Source organism: Aspergillus lucknowensis (assembly GCF_044049455.1).
Source record: "Aspergillus lucknowensis strain CBS 449.75 chromosome Unknown BJX67scaffold_10, whole genome shotgun sequence".
Lineage (NCBI taxonomy): Eukaryota > Fungi > Ascomycota > Eurotiomycetes > Eurotiales > Aspergillaceae > Aspergillus > Aspergillus lucknowensis.
This window is the reverse complement of record NW_027263554.1, coordinates 570,590-583,911: the sequence shown is the minus strand read 5'-3', so window position 1 is coordinate 583,911 and position 13,322 is coordinate 570,590. Positions and strand designations below refer to the sequence as shown.

Sequence of the window (13,322 nt, the reverse complement as noted above, 5' to 3'; positions counted from 1 at the left end):
GACAATCATCCCAGTCCCCTCAGCCAAGTTCAGAATTCTGCCCTAAGTATATTTAGAACGGTGCTAAGAAGTGAAGAGGAATTCTAACACGGATCTTCGTCTTCTTTGAGGAGCATAACAATATTCTATCATACATATTTATATATATATATATATTTTCTTAGTTTCGCTTTTTCTAATTTTATCCAACACTTTCTCTGCGGTGGTGGGTGGGGGAAGTGGTTGGTGGAGCGCCTTGCTGGACGCCAAGCTGCGCGACATCCACCATAGGCGCCCACATGTCGAACCCTTTCTCAGGGCCTCGCTTCACTGCTGATTTGACTTTTCTTTTTGGAGTCGTCCAACTGTGAGCCTGAAGATCAATTTCTCTTCTCCATGAATTGAATGATTCCATTCGTTGACTCACGAATCCATCGCGATCGACTGGTGACTCAGGCACAGCCACCGTGAGTCAGTCTTTCGCTTCCTTGAACCCACACGAGCTGCGGCGATGGAGGTTCACGATGACCAGATCCAGATGCGCTGTGGCTTGGGGTCAGCCTTGACGATCGTCGAGGGAGCCATTGAGATGTATAAAAAGATATGATGGCGGACGAGACAACACAACAAATTGAATCCAACCACTCGCCTTCGAATTCTGTAATCTTTTTACTTTCTGGATTTTTAGATAATTTCGCAGCATATCTAATTATGGCGTCTCTGGAAGACCGCCAGCTCCCTCTCACCTCATACGAAACAGCCCTCTGCGTGATCCCCCCCTCACACCTCGTTGGCGACGTCCAGCGTCTCCGAGCGCTGTACGATAAAGCACACGGTCGATGGCCACCACATGTCAACCTGATTTACCCCTTTGTCGCGCCAGAGGAGCTCCCTCGGGCGTCGAAGATTGTACAATCTGTTCTTGCCTATGGAGCGCACGACACAATTCAGCTCCGCTTGGATAAATCAGAACTCTTCTCCCACCGACGCAGCAGTACGATCTACCTCACGGATAGTGGGAGTCCAGGGTCCCAGGCCCTGATTGAATTACGGCGGCAGATTCTAGATGCCTTCGAGCATAGCCAAGCGCGGGAACCCGGTCCCTTGCATCTGACCATTGGACAGAGCGACGCCGAGAATATCTCCGAGCGGCAGTTTCTGTTGGAGAAAGCGGCTCTGATCCCTGCTGTTCAGTGGGAGATCGGAGAGCTGGCCATTCTGATTCGTGATCGATCGCAGGAGGTGACTACGACTTCGCGCATGGAGATTTGGGGTACCATTTCTCTCGCTGGAGAATGTGCTATCACTCCAGGGCCGGGGTGTGATTCCAGCGGCCAGGTTGTTGTCTCGAATATCGGAACACTGGCGCCTCCAAAATCCCAGCCTGAGACTGGGGTAACTTTCCAATATAGAGACGGTAGCGGTAACGGCGAGGGTAAATGGGTCGCAGTTCCTGCATCTCCTTCAGCAGAAGCGAGTCAGATTGAACCGTCTCTGGCGGTCTCCTCGTACAACGTCCTCATCGACTCTCCCCATCCCCCACCCACCGAAAGATACCCGATCCTTCTCCAGAATCTGCTCTCTACCGCTGCGACTGCCGATATCCTCGTCCTGCAAGAGGTGTCGGACGAATTCCTCTCCTTTCTACTGAAAGACCCCGAAATCCGGCAACGATACCCATTCGCAACCCATGGCCCACCTGACCAAGCTGATATTAGCCCATTGACGAGCCTGCGGAACATCGTCATGCTCAGTCGGTGGTGCTTCCACTGGGAGTGGCTGCCGTTTGAGAAGCGACACAAGGGAGCCGTGGTCCTCCAGCTGGACGGTCTGGGAGTCTCGCCTTTTGTGGTAGCCGGGTTGCATCTCACTTGTGGTCTTTCCGATGGCTCAATACTCGCGAAGCGGTCTCAGCTCCAGACAGTCCTCAAGCATCTCTCTACCAACTATGCAAAGAGCCACTGGATTGTCGCGGGTGATTTCAATATCACAACCTCGTCTTACACGATCGATGCGGCTATGAAACGCAAGTCCATCTCTCAGCAGGCTGCGTCCGTCTTGTCCTCGCTAGACGGTATGCTGGCCGAAGCTGGCCTTTCGGATTGTTACTTCGCCGGTAGGGCCGGAGGGTCTGGCGGTGATCTCGATACGTTGGAGTTTGGCGCTCTTTATGAGGGTGAAGAAGGGGCTACATTCGATCCAACTGGGAATGAGCTTGCCGCTCGTATCGTAGGGCAGAGCTTCCACGGTCGTCCGCAGAGATACGATCGCATTCTGGTTCGGGGAGAAAGGTTTAGTGTATTCCGCTTCAACCAGTTTGGTGTTCCAGAGTCTGATGGCCACCTGGGGAGTGACCACTGGGGAATTCGAGCAGTGTTGCGGGTAAGCGATCAGGATGATTCTGAGGATCCTTCCCATAGAAAACCCACTCTCGGCAATTGGAAGTCACCACCCTCCCTCGGCGGCATCGACGGACTGATGCAGTGTTTGAGAGATTACCATGCCTTCCCGTCGACTGAGGAAATCGACCAGCGACGAGAGGCTATCCAGCTTATCGGAGAGGTCGTAAACCAGCGGGATCCCAATCTATCCCTGGACACAAGACTGAACCTGTCATTCGCCGTCGTACCTGTTGGATCATACGGACTCGGTGTCTGGACCGGCTCATCCGATATTGACCTCCTTGCCATCGGACAGGTCAGTCCGCGGACATTCTTCGCGCTCATAGTGGCAAAGCTCCGCAGGGCAACTGACGGCGAGATCAAAATCCTACGCAAGGTCAAGGCCGCGTCCGGCACGATGTTGGAGTTGGAAGTTCGTGGCGTACGAGCAGATCTGCAGTATTGTGCTGCCACACGTGTTGCTGAAAGCTGGCCCCAAGCCCTACAACTGCCAGCGGATGATCCAGCGTTCGACCTCCCGATGCAGTCTTTACTCAAACTCAACCCCGTTCGGGACATGCACTACCTCCAGCGCACCATCCCCGACCTTGCCGCATTTCGCCTTGCCTACCGCTTTATCAAGATTTGGGCCCAGCGTCGGGGAATCTACTCGTCAAAACTAGGGTACCTGGGAGGTATCCATATTGCACAACTTCTCTCTCGAGTTTGCAAACTTTCTTTCTCCAAGACTGGCCCCGGCTCTCCAACGGACTTAATCGTCACGTTCTTCAGGTCCTATGCTCAGTTCCCGTGGCACCGCGAGACCGTCTACGATCCTGGGTTCTACAAGACGGCCCCCCGCTACTTCCGGTCAGCACGAGAACCGATTGTGATTCTCACACAGCATGTACCAAAAGTTAACGTCGCGAGGAGTGCATCTCTCCCGTCTTCTCGAACACTAGAGCAGGAGTTCAAGCGGATGGATGCGCTGTTATCGCGACAGGGAGAGATTACCTGGACAGACCTCCTCGGACCTGTTGACACATCCAGTGGTGTGGAGGACTTCCTCACCTCGTACCCGAGCTACGTCAAGGTGAACGTGCAACACTGGGGCGCGGGAGCCATGAAGGGGAGGAAGTTGGTCGGGTGGTTAGAGTGGCGATGTGTGTCGCTTCTCGTCGGTGTGTGACAATCTCTCCTGCAAATACTTCCTGTGCTAATCGATCTCCAGATATCCAACGAAAATTCCCCGATATCCACGCGCGAATCTGGCCCACACGGTTTACGGATCAGGAAGACGGAAACGAAGACGACGCTGAGTATCAGGGTTGCTATCTGATCGGCCTGACCAAGGGCGAGTATGCTTCTCCCGGGACCAGGGCTGCCGCAGACCGACAGTCGGCGGAAATCGCCCTCATTGCTTTTCTGAATACGTTTGCTGAGCAGATCCGCGGAGATGAAAAGTACTTCGACGCGTCGTCCAACTGGGTTGACGTAGCCTTGGTCTCAGCATCTGGAGTTCGCGGTCTCCGGCCCGACAGCGCCTCATGGGTTGTGGAGGATCCATATGACGACGATGACGATGACGATGAAGACGATGAACCCTACGGTACAGAAGAGGATGAAAACGATGACAACCAGCCAAAGCACAACCTCCCCATCCGCGCACGACTGCGAGCTAGCGCTGGCACTACAGTTTCGAGCGGCGGGAGACTCCGCCCAGCGAGCGACGTGCTCAGCCGATTACGCTGGGACCCAAATATCGATATCGACGATTATATCGTTGGCTACGATGACCGCTTCCTCGGGGACAGGGAGACGCCAGTAGCGCAATGGAAAGCCGAGTTAACGGATGAGGCGTTCATCCCGACGCATCGGATTCTGTATTTCCGGCGGAAAAGCGACGGTGTGAGGGTGTGGGACCGCGAGAATAGGGTTGACTTGCTGTTTAATAGTGGTCTCTCCGGCCAAACCCAAGAAGAGTGAGGAGATGAGGTAGATATAAAGGAGCAGCTACTAGATGAATGTATGGAAATCAACCATAAAAGTGAGATCCCCAGTAGGACAACGTCGGGTCGCAGCTTCCCCCAACGGCCACTGTACCAAATATGGAAAGAGCATTGCAGGATTCACAAAAATTGGGAGTCTTCAGCCGAGGGTTCCGGGCCGCACCTGCTGTATTTGTTTTATTGTTTACATGTAGTTAGTATCAGGAAGCTGCGACCCAGGCCCCGGGGCGCAGTGGACCGATTAGGGTTGCACCTTCCCCGCCTGGATGGAAGCCCAGTAGGCCATCTCCCATCAAGAAAGGAAGGAACGATGGCGGATTCCCAAAAGAGCAGGACCCAACCCAGTCGTTCGCCCGTATTTGGCTGGGATGGCAGCACCTTTCATAATGGACATTCACCTAGAATGGCATCCGAGTCCAGCCACCCTTAACTCGAGCGCTGCGATTCCAGGCATCTACAGGTGTTCTGCGAGTCTCAAGAGAGTCCAGGCTAGTTGCCATTCTGCGCAAGTGCAAAACGCCTCAATACCTCCTCTTGGACATCATGAACGATAGCCTCTGCGTCTTTTACTTCGTGAATCAACCCAATAGCAGCACCGGCGTAGGTTGCAAGTCTCCCCTCTGGTCCCCAGCCAGCATCACCAGATTTGAGAGCCTTGTCATGAAGTTCCTGCAGCTCTTCAAATGGTCGCCCTTCCTGAGACTCAACAAACGAGCGGTTGATGATCGTGCGCGGGCTATATCCAGCTGGCCATCCTACCGTCCCTCGAAGCTGGTTGTAAAGCAGGGTCCGTGTCGTTGACACAGCCCCATTAGTCGCCCGCACGATTTCCCCTTGATACCCAGCGGCTATACGTGCCTCAGTTGCAGCGAGGAAGCGCGTACCCATGACGACGCCCGATGCTCCGAGGCAGAGCGCAGCTGCCACACCCCGTCCATCGGCAATCCCCCCCGCAGCACACAGTAGGACCTCCCTCTTCGGAGCCAGCACATCAGCAACTTCCGGGAACAATGTCATCAATCCAAGCCCATCATCTGCTCGGCCATGGCCTCCAGCCTCAGCCCCCTGAACCACGACCACATCCGGCAGGACCGATCCCTCACGTAGCAGCCTCTTCGCCTCGTCCACTGTGCCGATCTGCACCCAGATCTGCGTTTGTGACGACGCATCCCGAATCCGACGCGACCAGTCATCCAAATCCCGCTGACCGTTGCGCGGGGCAAAAAGCCAGGCAGCGCATGGTTTGAATTTTCGGATAGTTGACGCAGCTATTTCGATCTCGTCGCTCCACAGCTGGAAACCCACACCAATGGGGAGAACGGGGGCCTGGATATTGTGGAATGCTGCTAACGATCCCCGAAGACCGTTAACAATACTCGATGCCTCCTCGAGATCGGCGGCCATATCTTTGGTCTTTACGCTGGGCCCTATGAAGCCCAACCCACCGGCTCGGGAAACGGCTACCGCGAGCGCTGCACCCGACATCACCCGCATGGGAGCGCCTACGACGAAAGGCGCTTTCACCCATGGGTAGGAGAGAGCAATCTTGGAAGACAGGAGGAGCTGAGGCATTTTGAAGCTAAAATACGATGAACAGAAGAAAGTACAGAAAGTTGAAGTATCAGGATTGTGACAGCCAAGGAAAGATGACCGAAGTATGACTAATTCGGAAAGAGGCAACTCGGCGGAGCCGGGAAGGTGTGTTGAGAATGTATGAAATGTATGTGCGAGTTATTCGTTACAGCCAAAGCCGCATGGCAACGCCTTGCGAGGCTGTCAAGTCGATCTAGTCATACAGCCTCCTCAACCCGGTCGACCTTGCAGACCAATCGAACGTCACGCACGCCCATGCATGAGGTCACTGCATCCTCTCAATCAACGAGAGCTGATGTGCGGCAGGTGGTAGCCCATGGCAAAAGTTTTGGGCACCTCTCCCAGATTATGCCTTGCTACTTTCCCTTCCTCGAGAAGCATTTACGGACACATGCAGGGCGGGCTCATTTAATCCGCGAAGAAGGGCTGCCAGATCTCGAAATCTGGGGCCGCGAGTGAACGTACCTGCAGGCCTGATCCGGGTGTTCGGATTTCTCGGCGCCCTGATATGAGCTAAGCGTATGTTGGCTCTGTCAGGGTTGGAGGATGCCTCTGGTTGTTCGCGAAAACAGGAATGAGCGCCTGACTTCGGCTAACCTAGTGAAAGCACAAGTGCAGCACTATCAGGCAGGCCAGACAGAATACCGAGACAAACTCAATTCCAACCAGCACCCGTGCATCCGCAAAACCCCTTGGACTTCGTCCTGTTTTCTGCATATTTCACGAGTGCCTTGAGTGCCTCCGGAGGGTTAGGCCAAGTAGAGCTTCCCAGGTCGGAATCTGACGACATCCCTGCCATCGCTGAGAACCAAACTGATACGTGAGCAGGTCTAACACTGGCCAGTTGTCGGAGACTCGAGAATCAGGGGTCAGGACACTGTTCGCGACGTTTTGCTCTCCAGGAAGTAGAGAAGCTTCTCCCTGATTGAGCAATGCCCTCCCGCGATCCTAAGACGGGATGACAGCATATCCGTAAGTGAGAGCTCCAGAGCGAGGAAGAAAGAATCCAGGCGACCCGGCAACAAATTTGTAGTCGGTTGTTTGTCGGAGCAGTACCGGAATTCTATCAGGAAAGTCACCGAAGGCTGCCAACCCACGGGAAGCGATATCTAGCAAACCCGCATCTTTACCACCAAGGACACATGCCTCTAAAAGTGGCCAGCGTTTATCTCGACACCTGCCACAAACCTTTTGTCTAGATGAAAGCAAGATGAGCACTTCCATACCCGCCAAAGGCGCAGCATGCCATGCTAGCCCCCACACACCCAATGCCATCACATGCCATGCCGAGCCCAGAAGGAATTTTCAGGGGTTTAACCTCTTATAAAGCCTGAGCCCATCGCTTGCATACGCCCTCCAAATGAGGTTTAGGGGCCGATTGCCCGAATGAAATGAAGTTACAGAGAGACGGGGAAAGAAAAAGGCGGGGTCTATTGAGGGTCGAGTGGAAAGGAACTGACGTCCAATTACTTCGCGCGATGTGGGGGCTTTTCGCATCAGGCGATATTGTGCAGTCGTCCACCACATCCGCTGAGATAGGCAGTTTGCGCGTGCCATTCGGAATCGGTGACGTTTGTTAGCCATGTAATACAGTTGAGATAGGGGGTATGGCATGAGAAACGTCAACAAGTTTCTCGACACCCCACCCAGCTTCTGTCCTTGATCTCCTTGATCACGCATTGCAAGTGTGCGGAACTTTCCCTCTTCCTGCAATGTGAGGAGGCCAACGAAGCTCTTGCAGACTCTCCAGGAAAGCGGCCCCAGATCTGCCAGACCGCTCGAACGACGATCCCGAAGTGTTCTCCCAAAGCCGTGGCTAAGCGCCAGTGCAGGATGAACACGAGCACGGCGGAAATCTTATCAGAGACACTCGCCGCTGACGCGGTCTTGCCCAGGATCAGCCTCGGGAAGCCGAGCTGATCAATAATCCCACAGCGAGTCTCCCTCGAGGTGGCGATTTTGCTGCTTCTCGAGGACAGGACCTGCACCCGCAGTCGCTTCCCCCAACGACAATCCAGCAACGCCCCTCCCTTCGCAGGAATGTTAGCAAAGACGCTAATTTGTGACTTGAATCTCCCACAGGAGTCCGTCCGCTGGACTGGCACACGAAATGATAATCTTCTTCTGGAATCATGAAAGATATCTTCCTGAGAATACAAAACTCTTGTCCGAGGCTTTTATTGGTAGAAATCCGGTGCTGAGATGTGTCTCGCATGCTCAGCTCTTCAGGGACCAGACCCGCCGAGGTTGGCATTGAGGAGCGGGTCAGTATCAGTTTGCCCGGCTTTGAGAGACAAGAGTGATATCAGCCAAGTGAATTATCTTTGTCACAAGCTCGGAATTTGGACCAAACAGCAGCCTTCGGCGGGGATGCTTAGCTTGAAACACAATGTTGACAGTCTTCGTCGGAAAATACCGCAACTTCGTGGATGGATGGCCGTGCGCGCCCATTTCGTTTGCGAGCCATCACATGTGAGAGAGATTGACATTGAAGCCGACCAAAGAACAGGACAACGGAACAAGATTCGGGCCGTTAAGAGGCTCTCTTGACGGGCTTTGACGGCTGACAGTGGTGAAACGAGGTCGACCAGTCCCTGGAAGCGATCCCGGAGATCTGCAGGAGAGAGCAGTCACTCGTGCGCGATTGCCGCAATTGGAGGAGCTTTGGCCAAGGTAGCATCGCTTTGGATGGAAAACCTTGATTGAAACATCAGTTGTGGGAGAAGCTCAGTTGGTCTTCCCTCTGGTGTCGATGTCGATGTCGACGATGAGTTTGTCCAGAGGTTCTGGGCATGTGGTCGGGAGCCCAATCTCCCGATTCTCTCTCTTGTCGGGCATCTCTCGTCGCCCTGCATCCATGGTTATTGTCCTCACTGAGCCATGAGACCACCCAGGTCTCAAAGAATCCTGCCAATCAACTGTGGGCCAACTGATTACGGTCCATGTGGGCGATTTACCAAACGTCTGGACCGTTGCCGACGAATCACCGCACTTCGCAAACGAGGCTCCCTCCAAGTCGATCGCGGGGTCCGCATGAGCCCTCGAATCAGTTATCCTCAAGATGGAAGCAGCTGAAAAAAGACAGGCCACAATTGGCCCCTCGATCGGCATGGTGAATGGCTCTTCGAGTCTTCGTCGCGCTGGTCCAACGGCCATCGATCCACTCCTCGTCGGGGTCAAGCACCCACATCGCGCTCATCTCATTTGTCCCCTCCATGATGCCGTCGCTCGTGCCAAGGGGCCAAATCAACACTGAAAATGGCGCTTTCCTGGGTTTGCCAAGTGCCTGACCAGTCCTGGTTGGGTTCACAATATCAGAGGCTATCGCGGTTGGGGAGCCATGGCCTGCGCCCCAATCTTAAAGGTCCACTGTTATCGCTGACAAGTGCTTTTTGGGGCTGACATCGTAACATAGAGTGATATGTCTCGCTATCTCTGTGGAGGAGCTCCACGAGCCATGATTACTCCCATGGTTCTGAAGGCAAAAAACTGCCTCTCCTCTCAGAATCACTGCTTCGATCCTTCCTCCTTCGCACTTTCTTTCTCCTCGAGCCATTTGACGGCATCCTGTGGGCACGAAACTGCCTCTCCTCCTTGGGTTTCGATGTCACACTGGCGGTGAAATCCACTGTATTTTCTTTTTTGGCCAAACATAATACAAAATCCAACCCCAGCCACGATCCCTGATCTGTACAACGAGGACTCGAGCCTTCAGTCGAATTCGGGTCTCTTTCGACGGCATTCGATCGCGAAAGTTTCCTTCCAATCGAGATCACCGCCATAATCCCTCCCGATCGACCTCTTCCTCCAGGATCGCCGCGCCGTTATTCTCCGCTCTGCGAAGCTTGACCACCGCACATTGATAGGAGGCACGTGCCCATCAAGCGTGTTGAGGTCACCATGAATTATGTATGATGTGACGGCAGGAAGGACAACGACAGAATTAAGCCCCAGGTCTCTTTCTGTAACACGATAACCCTCGAAGACCAAGGGCTTCCACTTCGCTGGGCCTTCCTGGGGGCGGTCCAACCGCCGTGACTATGTTATCGATGTTCGAACCGCGAGGACTATACTCGTCAATCCCTCCAGAAATTCGCACGAGACTCGACGACAATCCCACACTCTTGGTGAGTTGGTGGGCAACGGGGGTATCTCTAGCCATAATCATCACTCGCGTCAGTGGTCGCTATGTTCGCATTGAGCGCCTTTTCCGTGAAGACATGGTTATGATGGCCAGCATCATTCCTTTATTAATTCGGATGGCATTTGTGCATGTTGTTCTAATTTGGGGGACCAACAATACCCAAGTGGAGGGTCTGACCGAAGAAGAGATACAACATCGGATAATCGGGAGCAAACTCGTCCTCATTTCCCGGATATTCTATGCAATATTGTAAGGCAATACTTTACGAGTTTCTTATTCACCCACCCGTGCTAATATTGCGTTCAAACATAGCATCTGGTCCGCCAAGCTTACTGTGTGCGAATTCCTCAATCGGATCGCCGGAATAACGTGGCGACGATCGGTCCGAGTCTTTCTCGTCTTCATATACTACTTCTTAGCTTCAACCTTGGTGGCAGTGGTAATTGCAACACTCGCTGAATGCCAACCATTCCATCATCACTGGCAGGTCATCCCAGATCCGGGTCCGCAATGTCGCTCGGGTTATGCCAACCTGATCACAATGGGTGCATGTGATATCTTTACAGATCTGCTTCTTGTCGCCTTCCCAATCCCTCTGATCATGATGACAAATATGTCCGCGAAACGCAAAGCCTCTCTTGTGACACTATTTGCCCTCTCCCTTATCTTAGTCGGAATCACCGGCTACCGGATACCTGCAGTAATACAGCACAAGGGCTCTCAGCAGTACCGCTCACTTTTAGCATCACTTGAAATATTAGCCGCAACGGCGGTCTCAAACGTGGTCGTCATCAGCTCCTTTGTCAGAGACAAGGGTGTCAAGAAACCCAAGTACAAGAACACCCTAGGTTCCGCGTCAGTCAACGAGAGCCTCGATTACAGCTCCGCTCGTCGTGCAACAATCACCCATCATCAATGGGGAAGCGACTCCGACCTTGCCCGGGATATGGGTATCCGCCTTGACCCCGGATTGATCTCACATCAACCGACAGAACCCGGTCCAGCCTCTATTGTTACGGGGGGTCTCGACCCAAACTGGTCGTTCGGCCGGACGCCGGAATTCGACGACGACGATACATCCACAAGCAATAGCCTCGACATCAAAGTCAGTCCGCATGAGTACGTCCGCTCGACAGACAAGACACGCAGACCATCTAACGGCTCCGTCGTCTCTTCCCCCGACGAAGTTCCCATCTTTGACGTCGGCGGCCTCCTCACCCAGCCCACTCCTCCTTCCACAAGCCATCGTATCCCTCGTCACAACACGCAATCCTCAACAAACAACACACAGCGCTTCAGCGACGCAAGCGGGCCGTCCCTGCAAGACGTCGGCGGGCTGCTCTCTGCCTCCGAAGACATTTCCCCACTAACACATTCCCCATCACAATACCATCCACACAGCTCTCTCAACATTCCCCGCCCCGGCGGCCTCCGCCGACCTTCGCAAGGCCGACGACGCGGGTCCAGCGTACATTTCAGTGATTCTCCTGATTCACCCATCTCATCATCACGTACTCAATCCGGCGTGTCTGCCCCTATCTTCGAGAACACGGATGAGTTCGAGCTTCGAGATGTAGGGGGGTTGCTCTCGAAGAATACATGATCTCGATGATTATGACTTATACGGCTCCTGTGTGGTGTACGAGGAGGCTTAGTCTTTTGCAAGATTTCCCGGTTCCACCTTTGACATCCAGCGACGGCGTTCCGGATTTGGGTTATTGGTTATGAATTACAATCTGCACATATATACATATACATCTAATTTATGCGAATATATATTTATATATACTCTTTACCAGTGATCTTAATTTGCCAACTTCAAGTTACCAATTAAGAATGCCAGGATTAAAGGTTCATTTCTATAATCAAAAGGACAATAGTGCAGTAGAGGTCGATTTTGATGCCGAATGTTAGAAAATGAAATCATACACCATGAAGGAAGAGGAACATAACACCGCCCTAAAAGAGTTTCTTTTCGCCTTTACGCCATGCTGCCAATGCCTATTTCCTCTTTTCCACCGACTATCAAACCTGTATTCTCCTCCTAAACGGCTTCCGCAGCCACACGCTATCCAGCCGCACGGACACGAGCGTATGTTGAGCCTGAGAGAGAAGCGTAATGGTGTCCGCAACAAAACGAGCCCGCCAGACGACTAGATGACCCACCGATAACTCGCATACCGCCCCGCAGTCTCACTCCGCCGAATAATCTTCACCACCTGCCCCCTGCGCAAGCCCAAGTACCTAGCCACGGGATCCGACACCTGAATCCGGGGCAACTGCGACTCCTTCAGCCGATACCGTGCCAGCAGACGCATCTTCTCCTCGGGGCTCAAAAGCACATGCTTCGGTACGAGCTCATGCCGCGTGATGTTCACGAGGAGATCCTGTTCCTGGAAATGCTCGCAGATGCGACCGGGAATGCCGCTGAGGAGGCGCACGGCGGACGGCGAGATGGGCGTCTTGGTGATGAAGATCCCTGTGTGGAAGTTTCCTTCGTCGACGGTGTGGTTGAACGAGCGCACTTGCTTTGTCCCGATGCCGCTGTCGTCCGGGCAGAATTCGATGTAGATTGTGCCGCAGTCTGGTTGCGGGTCGCGGTTTGAGGGGGTCGGCAGGGGGGTGTACTTTGCTTTCATGGCTTCGGTGGGACGGGCTTGGATTTTGAGCTTGTCGCGGCTTTTCCAGCGTTAGATTGGGGGGCTCAGAGGGGACGCGATTGATGGTGAGTGTACCTTGGATATCCCTTTTCATCGACGTATTTGTTTCGGAATTCGTCGAGCTCGATTTTCACTTCTTCGTCTGTGACTTCGTAGCCCTGTTCATTCACATAATTAGTAACGACCAGGTCATTGAGGGGGGTTAAAATCATACACGGTCTTGCAGCATCTCGAAGACTGTTCGCCATGTGCGCCAGACTCGGATCGCCTCGCGTTCAGCGTCGTCGACGGAGAAATTGTACTCATCGTCCATGATCGCGGAGAGGGTTCGAATAGAGGAGACGAATTCTCGGCCTAAGCGACAGGAGAGTGAAGAGGCAAAGGGTGAAGCTTTGCTCAACGTTGGAAGCCGTTGCAGAGAATCGAAAAATCGGCGGAGCGCTAAGAGCGCCAACAGTAAGCGCCGCCAATCACGACGGAGGGCGCAGAAACCCCGAGAAGCAAAAAGGCCAAAGGGAAAAAAAGGCCAGAAAGATCAAAAGCACGCTGCATTATT

The 13,322-nt window shown here is 53.4% G+C and overlaps 4 protein-coding genes across 4 annotated transcripts; 2 read left to right on the top strand and 2 right to left on the bottom strand.

Moving 5' to 3' along the window:
* Positions 1–690: 690 nt before the first annotated feature.
* On the top strand, positions 691–4,346 carry BJX67DRAFT_379398 (uncharacterized protein; the record flags this gene model as incomplete). Its single annotated transcript, XM_071032556.1, has 2 exons — positions 691–3,541; positions 3,592–4,346. 2 exons carry the CDS (start codon positions 691–693, stop codon positions 4,344–4,346), a joined length of 3,606 nt encoding a protein of 1,201 aa, XP_070888359.1.
* Positions 4,347–4,425: 79 nt separating this feature from the next.
* Positions 4,426–5,958, bottom strand: BJX67DRAFT_348252 (nitronate monooxygenase). The gene has a single exon (XM_071028641.1). It carries the CDS (start codon positions 5,939–5,941, stop codon positions 4,859–4,861), a length of 1,083 nt encoding a protein of 360 aa, XP_070888358.1. The 5' UTR covers positions 5,942–5,958; the 3' UTR covers positions 4,426–4,858.
* A 4,044-nt stretch (positions 5,959–10,002) lies between these two features.
* BJX67DRAFT_379396 (putative integral membrane protein Pth11-like) lies at positions 10,003–11,709 on the top strand (the record flags this gene model as incomplete). The annotated part of the gene is made up of 2 exons (XM_071032555.1): positions 10,003–10,355; positions 10,419–11,709. The coding sequence occupies 2 exons, from the start codon at positions 10,003–10,005 to the stop codon at positions 11,707–11,709; spliced, it is 1,644 nt and encodes a 547-aa protein (XP_070888357.1).
* Positions 11,710–11,929: 220 nt separating this feature from the next.
* BJX67DRAFT_27893 (DNA-directed RNA polymerase core subunit RPB5) lies at positions 11,930–13,285 on the bottom strand. The gene is made up of 3 exons (XM_071026604.1): positions 12,981–13,285; positions 12,842–12,924; positions 11,930–12,785 (listed from the first exon to the last, which is right to left on the bottom strand). The coding sequence occupies exons 1-3, from the start codon at positions 13,077–13,079 to the stop codon at positions 12,260–12,262; spliced, it is 708 nt and encodes a 235-aa protein (XP_070888356.1). The 5' UTR covers positions 13,080–13,285; the 3' UTR covers positions 11,930–12,259.
* Between the last annotated feature and the right edge of the window lie 37 nt (positions 13,286–13,322).